Source organism: Stegostoma tigrinum, chromosome 8, assembly GCF_030684315.1.
Source record: "Stegostoma tigrinum isolate sSteTig4 chromosome 8, sSteTig4.hap1, whole genome shotgun sequence".
Lineage (NCBI taxonomy): Eukaryota > Metazoa > Chordata > Chondrichthyes > Orectolobiformes > Stegostomatidae > Stegostoma > Stegostoma tigrinum.
Window position 1 is genome coordinate 62,316,342 of NC_081361.1, and position 19,182 is coordinate 62,335,523.

General features: G+C 39.6%; 1 protein-coding gene across 6 annotated transcripts in view; it reads right to left on the reverse strand.

Annotated features, from left to right (window-relative positions):
- Positions 1 to 19,182, reverse strand: part of faf1 (Fas (TNFRSF6) associated factor 1) — a 394,938-nt gene that overhangs the window by 87,060 nt on the left and 288,696 nt on the right. For all 6 annotated transcript variants that reach the window (XM_059647930.1, XM_059647931.1, XM_059647929.1 and 3 more), the window contains 2 exons: positions 8,257 to 8,393; positions 7,704 to 7,792 (listed from right to left, as the gene is read on the reverse strand). In XM_059647930.1, coding sequence (XP_059503913.1) covers positions 7,704 to 7,792; positions 8,257 to 8,393 — 226 coding nt within the window. The remainder of the gene's footprint in view (positions 1 to 7,703; positions 7,793 to 8,256; positions 8,394 to 19,182) is intronic.

The following is a 19,182-nucleotide window of genomic DNA, read 5'->3' on the forward strand; positions in this document are numbered from 1 at the left end:
TTTCATTGTACAACATTCTGTTGGATAGACAGCAAGCAGCCCTCGGATTGATGAACTGCCCTGAAATCTTTCAGCATTGAATAGAGAAATGTTTTGTGCAGCTTCTTAGTAGCCAACTACACTGTGAGGTAGTGTGGACGGAAAAACTGCTGATTGCACACGTCACAGCCATGTGTGGCAGTATGCCTCTGGAAAAGTTACAAAATGAAATGAAACTTTGCCTTCTCACTGATTTAATATTGCAACACAGAAGATGGGTCCAAGTGCGGATGATTAATGTAGGACAGGCCTGCCACAATGATTATAGACTCAGTGTTGTCCATATTTAAGTGCAACACTTTGGCTGAGGTCATGAAAGTCACCGTTCAAGCATCCCAGACATTGGGTGCTATTGACAGAGAAGGAATCACTTAGTGGTAGACATAAGCATTTACATTTATATTTTGGCCATTGCAACAACTTTCATTCTTGAGATGTGTGAAGAGGTTGTACATCTCTGTACATCAGGAAGAGGGACTGAGAGATTTTTGGGCAGTTTGACACAGGAAGTGAGCAGGTATTGGAGGTTTTGGCTTAAGAGTGGACAGATCCCCAGGTTCAAATGAGTTGTATCCCAGGCTGCTGTGGAGACGAGAGAGGAAATTACAGGGGCTCTGATACAAATTGTCACACAAAGAGTCCAGTGCTGGTTCACTTACTGTTTGTGAATATATAAATAATGTAAAAGGGAATGCTAGGGATGATCAGTACATTTGTGAATGACATGAAGGTGGGACAGGTGGCTGACTGTGCAGAAAAATATCTTAGGTTACAGGAGGACACAGGCAGGTTGGTCAGATGAGCAAATCAATGGCAGATGGAATTTACCCTGATAAGCATGAGTTGATGCATTTTAGGAGTGGTAACAAGACAAGGTGTACTCGATGAACGGCAGGACACTGGAAAGCTCAAAGGAACAGAGGGATCTTGGGCATCTTGTCCACAGATCCCTCAAGATGGTAGGGCAGATTAACAGGATAGTTTTAGAGGCATATGGAACACTTGCCTTTTTCAGTTGTGGTATGGACTATAAGAACAGGGAGCTTTATGTTGGAGCTGTACAAGATTTTGATTAGGTCACAGCCGAAGCACTGCGTGCAGTTCTGGTCACTGCACTTCAGGAAGGATATGATTGCACTGGACAGGGTGCAGAGGTGATTCACCGTGATGTTGCCTGAGATGGAACATTTCAGCTATGAAAGATACTGGATAAACATTGGTTGTTTTCTTTAGAACAAAGAAGACTGACAGGGGATCTGACTGAGGTGTGTAAGATTATCAAGGGCATGGACAAGGTAAATAAAAAGCAGCTGTTTCCCTTAGTTGAAGGATCAATAACATGATTTTAATGTAAAAGGCAGGAGGTTAAGAGGGGGTCTGAGGAAAAAAATGCTTTCACCTAAGGGTGTTGGGGGTGTGGAATTTACTACCTGGAAAAGTAGTTGAGGCAGGAAACCTAACGATCTTTAAAATGTACATGGATGAGTACTTGAAATTTCATAACATTCAAAGCTGTGGTGTTGGCAAGTGAGGCTACTTTTTGTTTTATTCAATCATGGGATGTGGCTATCACTGTCTGATCCAGATTTATTGCCAGTCCCTTTGCCGGATCTTTGACAAAACTTTGTCCTTAAGTTGCCCTTGAGAAGGTGATGGTGGGCTACCATCTTGAACCTCTGTAGCCCAAGGTGCACGCACAATGTCTTTAGAGCAGGAATTCCAGGATACTGACCCAGTGACACTGAAGGAACGATGACATCCTTCCAAGTCAGGATAGGAATGACTTGGTGGGGATCTTGCAGGTGGTGGTGTTCCCATTTGTCTACTGACCTTGTTCTGAAGATGGAAGTGGTCATGAATTTGGAAATTCCGATCTAACGATCTTTGGTGAATTTCTGCAGTGTATCTAGTAGATATGATGCACTGCTCTACTGCATGTCAGTGGAGGAGGGAGACAGATGGTTTTTGCAGATGTGGTGTCAATGACATGGGCTGCTTTGTCCTGGATGGTGTCAAGATTCCTGAATGTTCTTGTAGCTGCACACATCCAAGCGAATGGGGAGTATTCTATCACACTCTTGACTTGCGAGCTGTAGCTGATGGGCAGACTTTGGGGAATCATGAGGTGAGGCAGTCAACACAGTATTCTTAGCCTCTGACCTGCTCTTGTAGCCATTGTGTTAATGCAGTCAATGCAATTGATTTTTTGGTCAAGGCTAACTCCCAGGATGTTGACAGTGGGAGATTCATGGATACTAACACCACGGATTGTCAAGGAGCAGAAATTATATTGTCTCTTACTGAAGATGGTTATTGCCTGGCATTTGTGTGGTGCAAATGTTACTTGCCATTTGTGAGCCCAAGCCTGGAGATCGTCCAGATCTTGCTGTATGTGAACATAGACTGCTCAGTATCTGAGAAGTTTCAAATAGTGTTGAATATTGTGCCAATCATCATCAAACATCCCCAGTTCTGACCTGATAATGGAGGGAAGATCCTTAATGAAAGAAGTCGGGCCTAGGACGCTACCCTAAGAAATGCTCGCAGAGATATCCTGCAGCTGAGGTGACTAGCCCCTCCAACAATCACAATCATCTTCCTATGTGCCAGTTATGACTCCAATCAGGAGAGTTTGCTCCTTGAGATCCATCGATATCCATTGATTCCAGTTTCGCTAGGGTTCCTTGATGTCATACTTGATCGAATGCTGCCACTGATTGCAGTTTTGCAAGGGCTGCTTGATGCCATACTTGGTCTAATGTTTCCTTGATGTTAAGGAATGCCGCTATTACCTCAATTCTGGAATTAAGCTCTTTTGTCCATGCTTGAACCAAAGCTTTAATGAAGTCAGGAGCTGAGTGCTCCTGGTAGAATGCAAATTCGACTTCACTCAGCAGGGAACTACTCAGCAGGTGCTGTTCGACAGCACTGTTGATGACACATTCTACCACTTTACTGAAGATTGACATTAGACTGATGGGGTGGTAATTGACGAGGTTGGATTTAGCGTAGATTTAGACTAGTTTTTTTGTCAGTGCAGACTCAACGGGCCAGAGGGCTCCTTCTGTATTGTACGTTTCTATGATGCTTGCATTGATGATGAGCACTTATAGATACAGCAATGGAGTGCAGGTCAGTGCACATATTTGGCAGACCCTGAGTGTGCTGGACCTGGCGCTCCATGGTGGTATCAAACCTGTCCATGAAGGAAGCCAGACATACACATACCAACCAGCAAGATACTACAAATATGGGTTGACTCCTCCATTCTTTGAGCGAGTTTATTGACTTGCCCTGACAAACATGCCTACTGTTCCTGTCCCTACCTGGGCATTTTAACAATGTCATTAATGGGAAAAACCATGGAGTTGTCTTCTACCTGGCAGTGCTCCAAGTGCCAGAGACTTGGGACATTTCTTCCTTGAGCAGCAGCTGAAAATCCTTAAAGACTTGCTTAACAAGTTGTGCTCCCAAGTCTAATCCAGATAGAGAATGCACTGAAATGGAAGTCTGTGTGTTGATGTAGCCTTTGAGGATTGAGTGGCTTCCACCTTAGAGGTGCAGGTGGAGCATGAGTATCTCCGGAGCAGGTCTCTGCTTGGTGAGCTGCCATGAACGCACAAGTGCTTGCACAAGAGGCAGAATTAGTTCTGTAAAATGCATAAACATTTGTTTTAGGTTATGAGATAGCTTTGATGTAATGGAAGAACAATGGAGAACAATGAAGTTCAATGACCTCGTTGGACCATCGAGGTCTCAGCAGCTGCACAAGTGGCGTTTCACTTTACTGGCCAAAACCAACATTCTACTCATATGCGGTGAGGAGCTACTGCATAAATGTGATAGTGAAAGTTACAGCCCGTGACCCTTACTGAATGGCATATGTGACAGCAGAGTTCAAGTAAGTGGGTGGCCTTGTGAGTATGAGGTAGCAGAGACAAAGTGATGGCTCTTCCCTTTGAGGAGTGCAGATGGTCACTCACTTTTTTCCTGCACTGCTATGCAGTGTTTCATCTGGGAAACTGCAAGGACCTGGATTGTTAACTTGGTCCAGACTGGCTGTGACTGATGGTGTAGCTCCTTCTGCCAGTCAGCAGGAAAAATGATAGCCCTCCTCTCTTCCAGTCCATGCACAAGCACCTGCAGGTCCCTGTTGCAAAACCAAGCAACTAACTTGCCTTTCCTGGCAATTTCCTTCAGTATAATGATGAAGGGCCATAGCATGAGGGGAAGGTCCAGTCTTACAGTCTGAAGTGGCACACAGTTGAAGTTTAACTATGGAATCAGTAGCATGAACATTGAGAAATCCAGGCAACGGTGAGCACTTCTGCCTCTTCGGCCACATGATTTCACAAGATAGGCAACGAAGCTGAACGTGTCATTAACCAGACGAAGAGCAGAAGGCTGTGTGTCCAGGTGCCATGAAACTCACTCAGAAAGACACGGCCAAAACAAAAAGAGAAATACCATGGTCAACTGCTGTGGGTTTCAAACGCTCAGCTTTAAGCCACAACCAGAGAAGCAGCAGCAGCTGCACCCGGGGGAAACAGAATCTTTGTTTGGAGAAGTAGTTCCGTCATTCCAACCCATGCCACTCCTCCATTCACTACAGTGCCACGAGGTCCCACTCTCCATTTCACATTTCTTTAAAAAAATGATCAACAGTTGTTCAAAGTGGGCAGCTTCCTGACTGGCTGACTTACATAAAAAGTCAGTGGACTGAAGGTCACCCAGATTGAACTATTTCTTGGGCAGCTTCAAGGATTTCTGGACAGTTCCAACTGTTTTAACCTAACTGGCAAGAAACACAAAAAGCTGCCAGAGAAGCAGTTTAATCTGCGTGGCCATCTGTTAACTGACTCAAACTTTTTAAAAGCTCCCAACCAATACAAAGAGTCCAAAGGCAAAATTCTAAAATCCATGCCATTTATCAGAAATTTATAATTTCTGAAATTAATATACATAGAAGTCATTTACCTTCCTAAAAGTGAGAAGCAAGTGGTATGATAGGATGCCTAGAAGGCAGGCTGATCATGCACAATGACGAAAGTAAATGCTACCAAAAATCAATTTATAATATAACAACGCATAATGCAAAACAAAACAAATGCAAAGCAAAATCATGTCAAATACTATGAACAGTTGAAGAAAAGGCTGCTATTAGGTCAGCTAAATTATTGGAAAAGAGTGCAACAAACAACCCTAGTAAATGTTGCTCAAAGCTTTCTCAGCTGTTAAGAATCAAAGACTTTGTTGCTGAATGACGCTGTGGTTCAATGAATCAAGGACAGTTTATAAATAATCCAACGTATGCCTAAAATGCAGCTGAGCACTACGTACTGGGCTTTATTGTTGAAGATGATGCTGAAATGACTTGGCATTCACAGGAAGGTTACTAATATATCTGAAGATATCATCTTGGGTATAAGGAGAGACCTTAAAATCAGCTGCTGACCCAAATGAATCTATCACTTCTCCTTAAAATGTTGGGATAGCTCCATGCTAATCTGTAGCTTTAATAACTTGGTGGAGGCAGGTGGGTGCTTGGGTCAGTTCTAAAAGACACTGTATTTTTTGCGACATGTGGTTACCATAGCAAGCACTTTATTGCAATTTAGTAAATTTTGAAGTCACTGTTGTCAAGTCAGGAACCATGGTGGGTGAAACCAAGGCTTTGGAAACAGCACAGGGGAGGGGCCCAAAATGAATTCTCAGTTTAAAACATTTCAGTAGCCCACATAGCCCCAAATGGGAATATAAAAGAGAAAGCGCTGGAAACACTCAGGAGATCTTGGTGCATCTTTGAATAGAAATGCTGTGTCAGGCATTATGTATCAAGAAGTAAAGGTCACAGATTTAAAGTAACAAGGTAATTATGGTGACATGAGGAAAAATGTATTCACCCATGAGTGGTTAGGATCTGGAATTCATTTCCTAGGAAACTGATGGAGGCAGGTTCAACTGAAGGATTCAAAAGAAAATTAAACCTATCTAAAAGAAAAAATGTGCAGAGCTGCAAGGAGAAATGGGGAAATGGCACTCCGTGAACAGCTCATTTGGACAGCAGGTGCAGACACAATAGGTCAAAATACCTCCTTCTGCGTTGTAACAGTTCTGTGATTCTGTATCAAGGTCAATGACCTTTTGTCAAAAATCACTAATTTGTTTTTGTTTCAAAGAGTTTGGCCTGTGTGGTTAAAGGGGCGCAGATCTGGGGAATTCAACTGAGATTTACAAATTGTAAAGAGCTAGGTATGGCCTTGAGGGCCAATTTCAACCAGATTTTTTCAATGCATTCTGAGGAATCACTAGTAAGGATAGCATTTATTGCACATTAGTCACGAGCCTGCTTAAGGTGAGCAGCCATCTTGAACTGCTGTGAACTTGGTGATCAAGGTGCTCCGAATAGCACTGTATTGTTTGAACGGTGATTTGAATAGAACTAGGAGACATGCTAGGTAATTTCAGAGGGCAATTAAGAGTCAGTCATATTGTTTGGGGTCTGGAGTCCCATGGAGGAAAGAACAGTAGAGCCTCTTCCTTCAAAGTCATGAGGGAAACTCATGGTTTATGACAATCTGGCCTGCACACACCACCAGCAATTCAACCATAAGCAGCCACATCAGGCCACAGGATGTTACAAACTCACTGACTCATTTTCTTTGTATTGAAAGACAGGTTGCTGAAAAAACAGCAGTGACAGTCGCTGATGGGAGATTAGCATATTTGCACCTTCTATTCTCATGGAGAAGGCAATGGCTACCATCACTGAGAGTATTCACATCACATTGCCGAAATTCAAGTTTGAATTGTGATAACCTACCAAGGGGAGGCCCTTTGCAAAGGGGAAGTTTACCACATTTATGTTAGAATGCAACTTTGAAACATGAAGGAGGAAGAGATCAGTAAAAAGGACAACTAAAATCCTGCTCAGAGTGGAATTCTACATTTGCAATCATTTGACATATTTTATACCAATTTGAATATTTGCAATATTACAATCCAAGTTAAACTCTAGAGGTCCAAACTATGTAAATGATTTAACACCAAAATTGAAATCCTCAGGCTTGAATCCTTTATTCATACTGAATTGCAGGCCTTAACTGTGATTCAAATACCTCCAAGCAACAGAATAAGGAAACCAGAGTTCTTGGATTAATGGCTATCCAATGACTTCCCTGCAAAAATGTGTTGTCAGCACAGTCGGTTAGGACAATATTGCATTCAGCAACATTAAGGATGCGCTTGTCGATACACACGATAGTGAAGATAAACAACTTTGGTGCAAATAGTTTCCACCAATATGTCACCAGCTTCAGGAGTAAAAGTGATGATAGGAAAGAATGTTAAAGGCTTTTGCTAAAAATAATAATAATGCAGAACATCAGATTTTAGTAGTTTGAGGAGTTGGTTATGAAATTAATGCTTTGTTTAATGGAGACACAAGATGCATTAAATGCAAAAGGATGAAATCTGGAAAACTAATAATTCCTTTTTAAAAAAGCTTTTGTCTCAGAAGCTATTTTCATTTTTTTTCCAGTATTTAATTCACTCTTTATTGAATATCCAATTTTAATTTAGAAAAATATTTGTCTTTTTATTTCATTAAACAGTCCAACAGATTGTAACAAATAAAACATCTAAATATTTTCACATCTATTTACCTCATCCCTTATATCCTCTTGTTGTTGCGCTGTGAAGATCTCCATGGCATTCATCAGCCGCATCATCAGATCATCTACTGTTGTATTACCTAGCAACAAAGGGACACAATTGAGCTTTAAGCTATTAAGATTAATGCATGTTTGATGGAAGCAAGCAATTTGAGCTTTCATTAGAAAGGCATTAAGAAGTGGCACTTTTTTTTAAAGTATGAATTCAGGATGAGGTTGAATGTATTGTGTGCTGGCACAGCTATTTTTACTCATTTTCTAACTTAAAAACAAGTGAGTTAAATGGAGGAAAAGCAGTCTGAAAATATTTTCTTTGATAGTGGAATGAATTTCTTGGAAACGATTAATTTACCAGGAAGCAATTTGACACTGATTATTTCTGTATGCATCATACACAAAGACAATTTAAACCAAAGCACTGCGTTCAAATTATCTCATCTGTACCTGAACATTGCAACTTACGGACTTCTAACATTTGCCATTGTCTTGCATACTCTGCATATGAATGACATTTATAACATACAGACTTTCTACTTGAAATTACCTTGAATCACATTCAAAACTTCATTGGATGATCGTTTCCCCATAATAATAAGAAGCAGGGGAAACTGATCAGTTTTATACGTTCTAACGGTCTGTGCCACAACACTGCCAAAATGTCTCGTACACATGCTCAAAAATCTGGGGAGAGGGGGAAAAAAAAACAATTAGGTCAAGGAAAGCATCCAATAATCAGTACTTGGGCCTTAATCAGACCGGAAACTGAACATTGACCTTGTTACAAATGAAGATCTCTTTGATATTACATTTTAAGAAGCTTTGAAAAAAATCCTATTCGAGAGAAAGGCTTTCTCATTCTTTCTACTGTGATGTTTAGCACATGTTGAAATTAATTGCACTACTTCTTCATCACTTTTTTCTTTAAACACATCACGTGCATACTACACCTACAGAATGCAAATCCACAACATTTCCTTTTGTAAACTGGTTGACAGTTCATTTGGCAAAATGTTCATCTTCTTTCTAGTTACATTGCTCAATAATCAATGTACCCATTGTTTTCAAGGGGTCTGTGTAGGGGGGTGGAAATTACTTTTTAAGTGAACACTTCAATCTGTTAACTTATAGTGAAGAAAATTAGGTAGCAAGACTTGTGTACTGGGAATGGAGCCCTTTCAATTTCCCAACCCTCGGTACACGAAAAATCTATTTCACTAAATTTATAGCATCAAATAATTCTCTGTACTTATGACTGAGTTTAATGCTTTGATTTTCTTTATTGATTTGAAAACATTCAAATATCCTTGAATGAATACTCTCAAAAATAATATTCTGCAACTTCATTACAAGCAGAAAGAGATTATCTTACTTTTAACAACAATGACAATTATGCTCAGTAAGTGTACTTCAAAAACTTGCAGGTCTTATTTCCAATTCCTTTGCTTTTAAAACCAAAAATTAAACTGCCAAACTTCCTCCATCATTATAAAAACACAACTTGCTAAGGTAGGACCTAGTTTTTACAATGTCAATATGATTCAGCAAATAAAAAGATGGTAAGATGGACAGCTCAGTATGTTTCATTTTGGGATTAGCTTTAGAACATTCCTCAGTACTGAAAAGTGTTTTTTTACATATTAAATAAACTGAATCTGATAATAAAACTGGTTCGGCTTTCTCAATCAAGGCATAAATCAAAAGACAAGAGGTACCTGCACCAGGAAAAGTAGATACAATATTACAACTATATATGAAAATAAAGCAATCTGATGTTACATTTAAATATTGATGGTAACTCAAATGTCATCGTGATAATTAAATGCAAAGGATGGAATGCAAATAAAAGTTCTTTTTTCCAGAAAATCCAATTTCATAGTCTGCAGCTCAGTTGCCACAAATATGAGCTGATGAATGCAAAATAAAGCACAAATGGTGACAGAATGAATTTGACCACCGCAGCGGAAAAAAGTACAATAATTTTTGTACTGACTCAAATATGGGACCTGTTCCTCTGGTCTTGATTATAACCATTGCCTTAATTTCTGTCCGAGCAATATGTAGCTGCATGAATAACAACTCAAAGAATTAATCTTTTGCACTAAAAACGGTATAAATTATAAAATTTCTAAAAACAAGTCATCCAGTATCAGAAAAAAATTATTAAGTTAGATATAGTTCATAGGGCAAAAAGGATCAAAAGGTATGGGAAGAAAGTGGGAACAAGCTATTGAGTTGGATAATTAGCCATGATCATGTTGAATTGTCAAGCAGGCTTGAAGGGATGAATGGCCTATTCCTACTCCTATATTCCATGTTTCTAAGTCTGTAAGATACTTGCAATGGTTTTCCTGTTTTAGTCAGTGTGTACCTGAGGATAATAGACTGAGATCTCTGTGATTATGACAGCCTAATTGTGAGAAATGTATTTCTGAGCGAGAGAGAGAAAGAGGTGGGGAGGGAGGTGAATGAAAATGTATGTACTTAAGCGTGGGATAAATTTACAGGTAGAGGTAGACAGTCAGGTTGATATCATGGGAAATACTCAAAATCAGAAATTGTTGGAGAAATACACAGATCTGGCACCATCTGTGGAAAGAAAACAAAGTTAATGTTCTGAGTTCAAAGACCCTTCCTCAGAACTGTTCCAAAGAACAGTCACTGGATTTGAAACATTAACTCTGTTTTCTCTCCACAAGTGCTGCCAGGCCTGCTGAGTTTCTCTAGCAATTTCTGATTTTGGGTGTTTCAGATCTCCAACATCCGTAGTTCCTTGTTTCATTGATATCATGGGACATCACTTTCATTTCCTGCAGAATTGCATGTTCCAAGATAACATCCTGATATCTAGGCAGTAAATAAACAAATGCAAATAATGAGTAGACATTACAGGAGGAGGTATGGCAAACATAGAAAACAGAAATAAATCAACACTTCTACATAATTTGATATAGCTTATGTTAAGCAAAGTGATCAATTCAGGGTGTTATAACGAAATAAAACTCTTAGCATCACTCAGTGAACACAAATAAAAATCAATTAGCGTGTGCCAAGGATAAAAGGGATGTTTAGATGCATTTACACGCATTACTCAGGTATTGAATTAGCAGTAGTATTATGAGCAAAATAAAAATCAAACTCACAATTAAATGCAAGTAAATGTTAACACTTAATGTTTCCTTTCCATCCAAATGTTTGCCACAAAGACAAGAAAAACAGGAACAGAATATTTACAACATGGAATTATTTAGCCCATTGTGTGTCTGCCAGCCAAAAGGGCAAAACAGTTTAATCAATTTGCTATCTGTTGCATGTAGCCATGTGAGTTACAGCCCATCCTAATGCACACCTAAATATATTTTATGTGAAAGGGTAGGGATTTGGATTTTAAAATAGAGGTAGCTGGATGTAGGTTAGTTGTGTGAAGGCATTTATACAAAAAAAAGCTTGAAGGCAATTCTCAACAGTGAACTAAGCACATTAGTTCCTAAAAAAGATGTGACTGCAGTGAAATGCATGGAAGTACCCCTGCAGTAATAATCACAGAAGTATTAAAGTGCAAAGGAGGCCATTTGGCCCACTGTACCTGAACCAGCTCATTAAATGAATATCATTACTTATCGCCAATCTCCTGCTTTTTTCCTGTACCCTTAAACATAATTTACACACACAATTAATCATCCAAAGTTTTCTTGAATATCTGAATTGAACACACCTCCACTACTCTTCCAAGCAGTGCATTCCAAGCCCTGACAATTCATTGTTTGAAAATGTTTTTCCTCATTTCACCTTTGCTCTTTTTCTACAGATCACTGGATCAATGCCCTCTAGTTCTTCCTCCTTTTATGAATGGGATCAGTTTCTCCCTATCAACTCTAACATGCTCATGATGTTTGAAACCCTCTACAGATCTCCTCTTCGCCTTCTTCTCTCCAAGAAAAACAATCTCAACTTCTGCAAGGTATCCTCATAAACGAAGTTCTCTCATCCTGGAGCCGTTCTTATAAACTGCATTCAATCCTTCCATATGGCTTTCAGACCTACACACAATAATGAATGGAATGTTTATATTATTGAGTTGACAACAGACCAGAAATCATTACTTTAGTTTTGATGTCAGAACAGAAGGTCTCATATCCGAAGAACCAGGAGTTCAGTTTGGAAAGGAGAAAAGTTTCCCTTAGCAAGATAATCAATTTTTAATTCAGGGGAATCAGTTACATGGTGGAAGTGTTTTAGTACTGTGGAGTTTTTCAAGCCAGGCAAGACTGGATAAAAATCTTAAAGTTATTAGAACTGAAAATATTTATATCATCAAAAAGACAGTGTCAAGAGAAGCATGCTTCAAATCAAGAATGTAAACTAATAAAAAGATATTGAAAAATATTGCAGCATGCCATTTGTCTTCCAAAGGGCTTAATGAAGGAAAACAATGTATTTGGAGGCACCAAACCAATCCCATTATACAGAGTTCAACATAGTCCATCAGGTAACAATTACACCTATCATAACAAAAATGCTTCATGAAATTCCAACAGCAGTTCACTTTGGTGTTAAGAAAACAAATGTTAAAATATTAGAACAACTTCACTGGCCAGAGTTACATAAAGCGGTGATGATATATGAATGCCATGCCTGGCAATATCACACAGTGGGGATATCCAAACCATCAATTGTGCCTTTAATTCAAATACCAGCTTTGGAAGAAACATTAAGCAGGGTGTTAATAGGTTGCATAAGTCACCTGCCTAAAATGAGCAAAGACAATCAGTACTTTTTAACAATAATCCATGCTTTGATAAGATTTCCTAAAGCGATGCCTTTGGAAGAAATGAGAGTGGTTGTTAAATAGTAGTTACTTATAAATTAATACTTTGAGAATAAAACAAATGTCTTCTACTTATCATCTACAATTTCAGGAAGCATTGGAAAGATGACATAAAACTTTAAAGACCACGATTATGGCCTGTTGCCAAGAATACCTTAATAATTGGAATAAAAGAATTCCATTACTCCAGTCTGCCACGAGGGATAGTCCCTAATGCCACCATCAGATTCATTCGGCTTGAACTAATATATGGGCATGAAGTGATAGTGACCTCAACAGACCTGATCATATAAATACTAAGCAGAGTAGAACAATATCACTTCATCGGAGGCCGCACTGATGATGTTAACTAGCATGGTAATGAAAAGTCTGAACTATAACCAGCCAACTCGGCAAGCAAGAGAACAACCTCAGTGAGATGACCCCTTAAATTAATTAAAAAGAAACATAAATCAAATTTGAGAGGTTACATATCTGGTCTGTTTTGAATTTCAACAAGAAACTAACCAAAGTGAAAGTTGGCCAAAAAGCATTTGAAAAGTGCTCATAAACCACGGAAACTAGAACAGATAAAAATACTAAAATGTGGAAGTTTATTGTGGGAATACATGTGCTCGGTACAGAAACCATCAAAATCAATGTTCACCAGACCATCACAAATCAGAAGAAACTCAATGATGTGAATTATTTAGCAAGTACTCTGGGCAAGAGAAAATCAGTGAATGTATCATGTTAAAATGTTAAAGAGATACAACAACAGAAAGGATAGTCAGGTTAGGGCTGATATTCACGGACACAGCCAAAAAGAGAGAGCTTTTTTAACACTGGGTGTATATTAACAAGGCAGTCATGCTGGCTGGAATAAAAATTGAAAGAACAACTTTCCAATCATTTAGCAACAAAGTTATTGAGGAACATGTTACTCCATGTGTAACATTAATGATTGATTGAGTTCAATGTGAAGATGGTATAATTAATTTTTTATATTTTCAATTCTGGACTGAAATAGGAAAAGGCCTGGTTTAAAACCAAGGATTATTGAATTACTGCTGCACAAAGGCCATTTCACAAGCGTCAAAATCTCCCCTCCCCCAACTGCATTCCAAAACCAGCCCAGCTCATCCCCACCTCCCTAATTTGTTCTTTCTCTCACTTATCCCCTCCTCCCACCTCATGCTGCAACTCCATTCCCAACCTACTAACGTCATCCCAGCCCCTTGACCTGTCCATCCTCTCCGGACTGACCTATCCCCTCCCTACCTACACTCACCTCTACTGGCTTCATCCCGCCCCTTAAAAACTTGTCTGTCTCCTCTCCACCTATCTTCTCCTCTATCCATCTTTAAACCGCACCCCACCTCCCTATTTATTTCAGAACCCTCTCCCCCTCCCCCTTTTCTGATGAAGGGTCTAGGCTCAAAATGTCAGCTTTTGTGCTCCTCTGATGCTGTTTGGCCTGCTGTGTTCATCCAGCTCTACACTTTGTTATCTCAGCAATTATGTGGTTGGCTTCCAGGTAGCAAACAGCTTGGGGATGTAATCATGGGAAGAAGCAATCAGATCTCCGAAAGGAAAGGAACTATCTTTCTCCTACGCAGTAAGTAGCATGTCAAGCCTGAAGCTATTCAGTTTCATCAGCTGCTGTATGTGACTTTTAATGAATAAGTTAGAGCCTTTCTGGTGTGAAACTGTCTGCCTATCTCTTCTACAAGGAAGAGCAAGTATCTGGAGGGGAATCAAGCTGCACAATGTGCTAACAAGCCAAGAGAGCCATCTAAGGTAAACATGTGGACAGGAACCATTGAACTGTTTTCTCAAACTTTCTCTCTGCACATTACACCCTTTTTTTGTCCTGTCTGGGTCTCTGTCAGTATGTGTGGAAGGGAGAGTTCATAAGGGGTTATAGAGTATTAACTAGGAGAGTGCAAAGATTGTTCAAGCAGTAGTTGAAATATAGTTTGCAGATGAGCTGAAGCTGATGGGTATGTCAAAATGTGAAATCACATGGTAACAAGTAGTTGATTGGTCTGCAGACAAATGACAAGTCATCAATAACAAAGATCCTCTTCCTGCCAACAACTGTGTGATTTGTTTTTAAGGTAGCTGAACAGTTTGGGCTGTGAACAAGATAATGAGAAGCCTTCAAACCTATATCACTGCAGGAGCTCTCTGTACTCTGCACTGAAAGCCACTTTAATTATGAAAAGAACAAGTTTATTTTTTCCTTTAGCAGTTGCTGTGGCATTTAATTAATAAGTCAGCAATCTTTTATAAGCGTGAAATAGCCACTGAATACCTCCAGAAAACCAGTGAAAGCATCTGGAGAAGGAAGACAGAGAAGTGACATTCTAATCAGCACAAGAATCATCTGAGCAGATCCGGTGAACAGAAACTACTGAACTGCTTTCCAATTTCCCTCTGTCCAGAACAAGCATCTTTTGTTTCGTATGTCTGTGTGTGTATGTGCTTGAGAGTGTGAGAGAAAGAGTGTGCAAGCACGTATGACGGCGGAATTTATTAAGAGGTTACAGCTTTTAACTAGAAGAATTGTATGCTGATGGCTCATAATTGTTAGCTGCAGCTAGTCTCTCTACCTGTAATAAATAATAATCTTTGTTAAATACTAAAACATAGTCTGCGCTTTCTGCCAACTTGGGTCTGAAAATTAGGTAAATTGGGAATTCTGCATATTAATACAAATGTTGACATTTGCAAGGCCTCCAGGTGTAGCGCTTCATTTCCAGTGTGCAAGCCCAATGGGGCATGACAAAGTTTAGAGGCACTGATTTTAAACTGACAATGAGGACTGGATGTGGTTCTGCACTTCACTTAAGACATGGCACTGGAAACAGCAAATGAGTTTCCGCAGTTCCCCAGCAGTCTTCAGGGTAATTTTAAAGACACTGATTGACTTGGAAGGTAAACTGGAGGCAGTGTTGCCTGGCACAGCTTTGAAGGCAGAGATAACTTAAGTACCAACATAACACTTGGGGACTACAAGAAATATAACAGAGCCTGGCATTCGAGGAAATGTTCGCTGATAACTGTACAATGTTCAGCACCATGCATGACTTCTCAGATTTTGAAGTATGCTCAAATGCAACAAGATCTGGACACTATCCAGGGTTGGGTAGACTAGTGGCAAGTAACACTGGTGTCACACAAATGCCAGGCTATGACCATCTCCAATAAGAGACAATCTCTTGACATCCAATGGTGTTACCATTGCTGAACCCCCCCCCCCCCACCCCCCCCCCCCAATTATCAACATCCTGGGGGTTACTATTAACCAGAAACTCAATTGGACTCACCAGACAAACACAATGGCTAGAAATCCAGGTCTGAGGCTAGGAATACAGTGGTGAGTAACTTACCTCCTGACCTCCCCAAAGCCTGTCCACCATTTACAAGGCACAAAGCACAAGTCAGGGGTGTGACGGTTTTATTCCCCAATTGCCTGGATGAGTGCAGCCCCAACAACACTCAAGAAGCTTGAGCAATACATCCACAGCAACTACTCCCTCCACCCACGAGCGCTCAACAGCAGCCGTGTATCCTATTTACAAGATGAACTCAAATTCACCAAAGATCCTCAGGCAACACCTTCCAAACTCATGACCAACTCCACCTAGAAAGAGAGGAGCAACAGATATATGGGTGCATCACCAGCTTCATGATCCCCTCCAAGCTACTCACCATCCTGACTTGGAAATATATAGTTATTCCTTCACTGTCACTGGGTCAAAGTTGTGGAATTTCCTCTAATGGCATTGTGGGTTAACTCACGGCAGGTTGATTGCTGCAGTTCAAGAAAGCAGGTTGATTGCTGCAGTTCAAGAAGGCAGTTCACCACCGCCTTCTCAAGAGCAACTAGAGACAGGCAATAAATGTTGGCCAGCCAGTGATGCCCACATCCCACAAATGATTATAAATAAATATATCAGGATCAGTTGGTCTTCAGTTACAGGTAAGTTAGCTTGAGCATAAGAAAAGAATGAAGAAACTAAAGATGGCAGAAAAAGATAACGAAGGAGATGTAAAAATGAAAAGGCAGGAAATGGAAAAGAGAAAATTAAAATTATAAGTGCAAGAGAAAGTGACAGAATATGCATATAAGATTAAATGGAAATTTGGAGATGACTAATACTGAGGCAGGCCCTGGTGGAGAAAATTTGTGTCATCATTCGAAGTTCACCAAGTTTGTACACATCATATTTAACAAAATTTTGTGAGTTTATGAAAATATGAGGAAAAGAATGTAGAGGCACTCCTTATGTCACTGCTGAAAACAGTTAAACAAATGAATTCGGCAAGATAGGGCCAGATGCTGCTCATGCCAACTAAGTGGATAACCAATATACAGTGAATTTGTGATTTGCTATCAGAAGAGGTTTCTTGGGATTAGGCCATTGTAAGGGAAACAATATTAGCTGCATATGAGTTTGCGTTTCAGGCAAATAGACAAAGAGTCCAGAATTTAAGGAATCAGGCTGGGTAAATCTACATTGAATTTGCAAGGTTTAGTCGAAGTAATTTTGACAGGTAGATAGCAGCATAAGAAGCTGAAACCATGTACAAATTTCAGACAGGTTATTGTCCGTGAGGAACTTAAAAGTAGGACTAAACTACATCCCCTTAATCCCAAAATACACATTCATACACAGATAGGATGAAACCACAGAGCTCTGTGGAACAATGGTGAGTTTGAAAAAAAAGTCAGTCAAAAAAAGAACAAGGCTACTGTTGGTCAAGAGTTCGAATGAAGAAGACAGAATTGTTCAACTTCTCGCAGTTTCTTTTATTTCCTATTAATGAGATCCAATTATTGTTAACTGCAGAGTAACAATATTTTGTGCTCTGTTTGGATAGCAAGTTACTTAAACATAAGTCTTATGATCGAGTTAACAATTTGGCCTGAAGTTTGAGGAAATCAGAAACATTAATTCTGGGAACTTCTGATTTTCAACAAGTACTTCACTGTGATATTTCTTCATTAGTTTTCTTAAAGAGTTTTAACACTTTCTCAATGAGTACTGGTACGTTTTTCTCTTATCAGCACATTCCATCTACCCATAATTTCCAAGTCTATTGGAAAACAAAAATCACGAGTTCAGATGCTGCTGCCAGGCAACACACAAAACCAAGCTCCTTCCAAAACTCAGTTTATTTCATGTCCCTTTTAAAGGCTTTTCTCCCAAAGTCACTTGTTTTTGCTTAAACTGTGTTGAGGTTGTTGCTTCGCAAGTAGTAGTCACGGTGAGATAAGTTGGCACAGCACCTGAGTGCGCGTGCAGAAAAAGATTTGGCCAGTCACAGATCACTGTTTGGAGCATGCAAATGTGATCAGACACATGTGGATGACAGAGGTCGTCAACCTGGCAACAACTCTGGTGACTTACCTGGGCCAGTAAAGAGCTTGGAGGTTAACAACAGACAAAGACAAGCCTCCAGACTACTGGAACAACAGGTTTTGTGCCTCCCACCAGTTGCTGCAAGTTGTTGATTTTAACCAGAAACTAAGAGACTTTGTAACAAGTGAATCAATTGCCCTGTGCCTCCTTCAAAGAAGTGGAAGAACCTGGAGAAACTGAATCGAAGAACAGAAGGTTTTGGGAAGAAAAAGGAACACCTCATCAAACCCTCTGAAGTGGTGCTTTTGAATTGCCTATGTGTGTGTAGTTGTTTTAAGGATGTAGATTTTTAACCAGAAGAATTACATGTTGATTGTTCATTGCAGTTTATTATGATTACAATTTACTCATTTGTAATAAACAATAGTTCTTGTTAAGTACAGGAACCTGGTCAAGATTTTTAGTTAACCTAATTCCATCAGACAGGAAAATTGGGGTCTTTGTGTACTTTGATCAAATTTTTCACTTTTATGGCAACTCCAGGATGAATGGAGCTTGAGAATTGGTGCACATTCAAAAGTTGGTCATTAACAGTTACCTCAACACAAGGTTAATTTGTACAGTTTCCAAATCATGAAAATTTGATGAAAAATACGTAGGTGAGAAGAAACTGAGAAAATTTAAGCTTTCAAATTTGAGAGTAATCATGCCTGAATCAACCATTTCCAACGGCTAAGGAAATCCTGCTTGAGACACAGTATGGATTTAGACCTTCCAGAAGAACCTCTAACATGGCCTGTGTGACTAATCAATTCCAAAAAAATTCTTGAAAATGCCACCAGGAACTCTTCATTGCTTTCAGCTACCTGACCAAACATCTGACTCAGTAAATTTCATAGTTCTGGAGGAGTTTGCAAACATGTGGATGTCCAAGAAAGTTTATCACAATCTTGCAACTGCCTAATGATGATACCACTGTAACTGTAACGGAACTGACCAACAACAGCTACCTTGAAAACTTAGACTGGTGTGAAGCAAGACTGTGTATTTGGCCCATACTATTTACAATCTGCTTGACAGTGGGTATCATCTCACCTTGGTACATTTAACACAGCTCAGATTTAAAAGGTAGTCTGAGTTCAGTCACTTCTTGGTGAAAACTAAACTGACCACCAGAGATGCACATGATTTACTGTATGCAAATAACTTCAGGGCAGTTTCCCACCTTTTCAACAGATTTGCAAGTTATTTTTGATCTCTTCCGTTCCGCGTACATGAACCAAGGTTGTTCTTT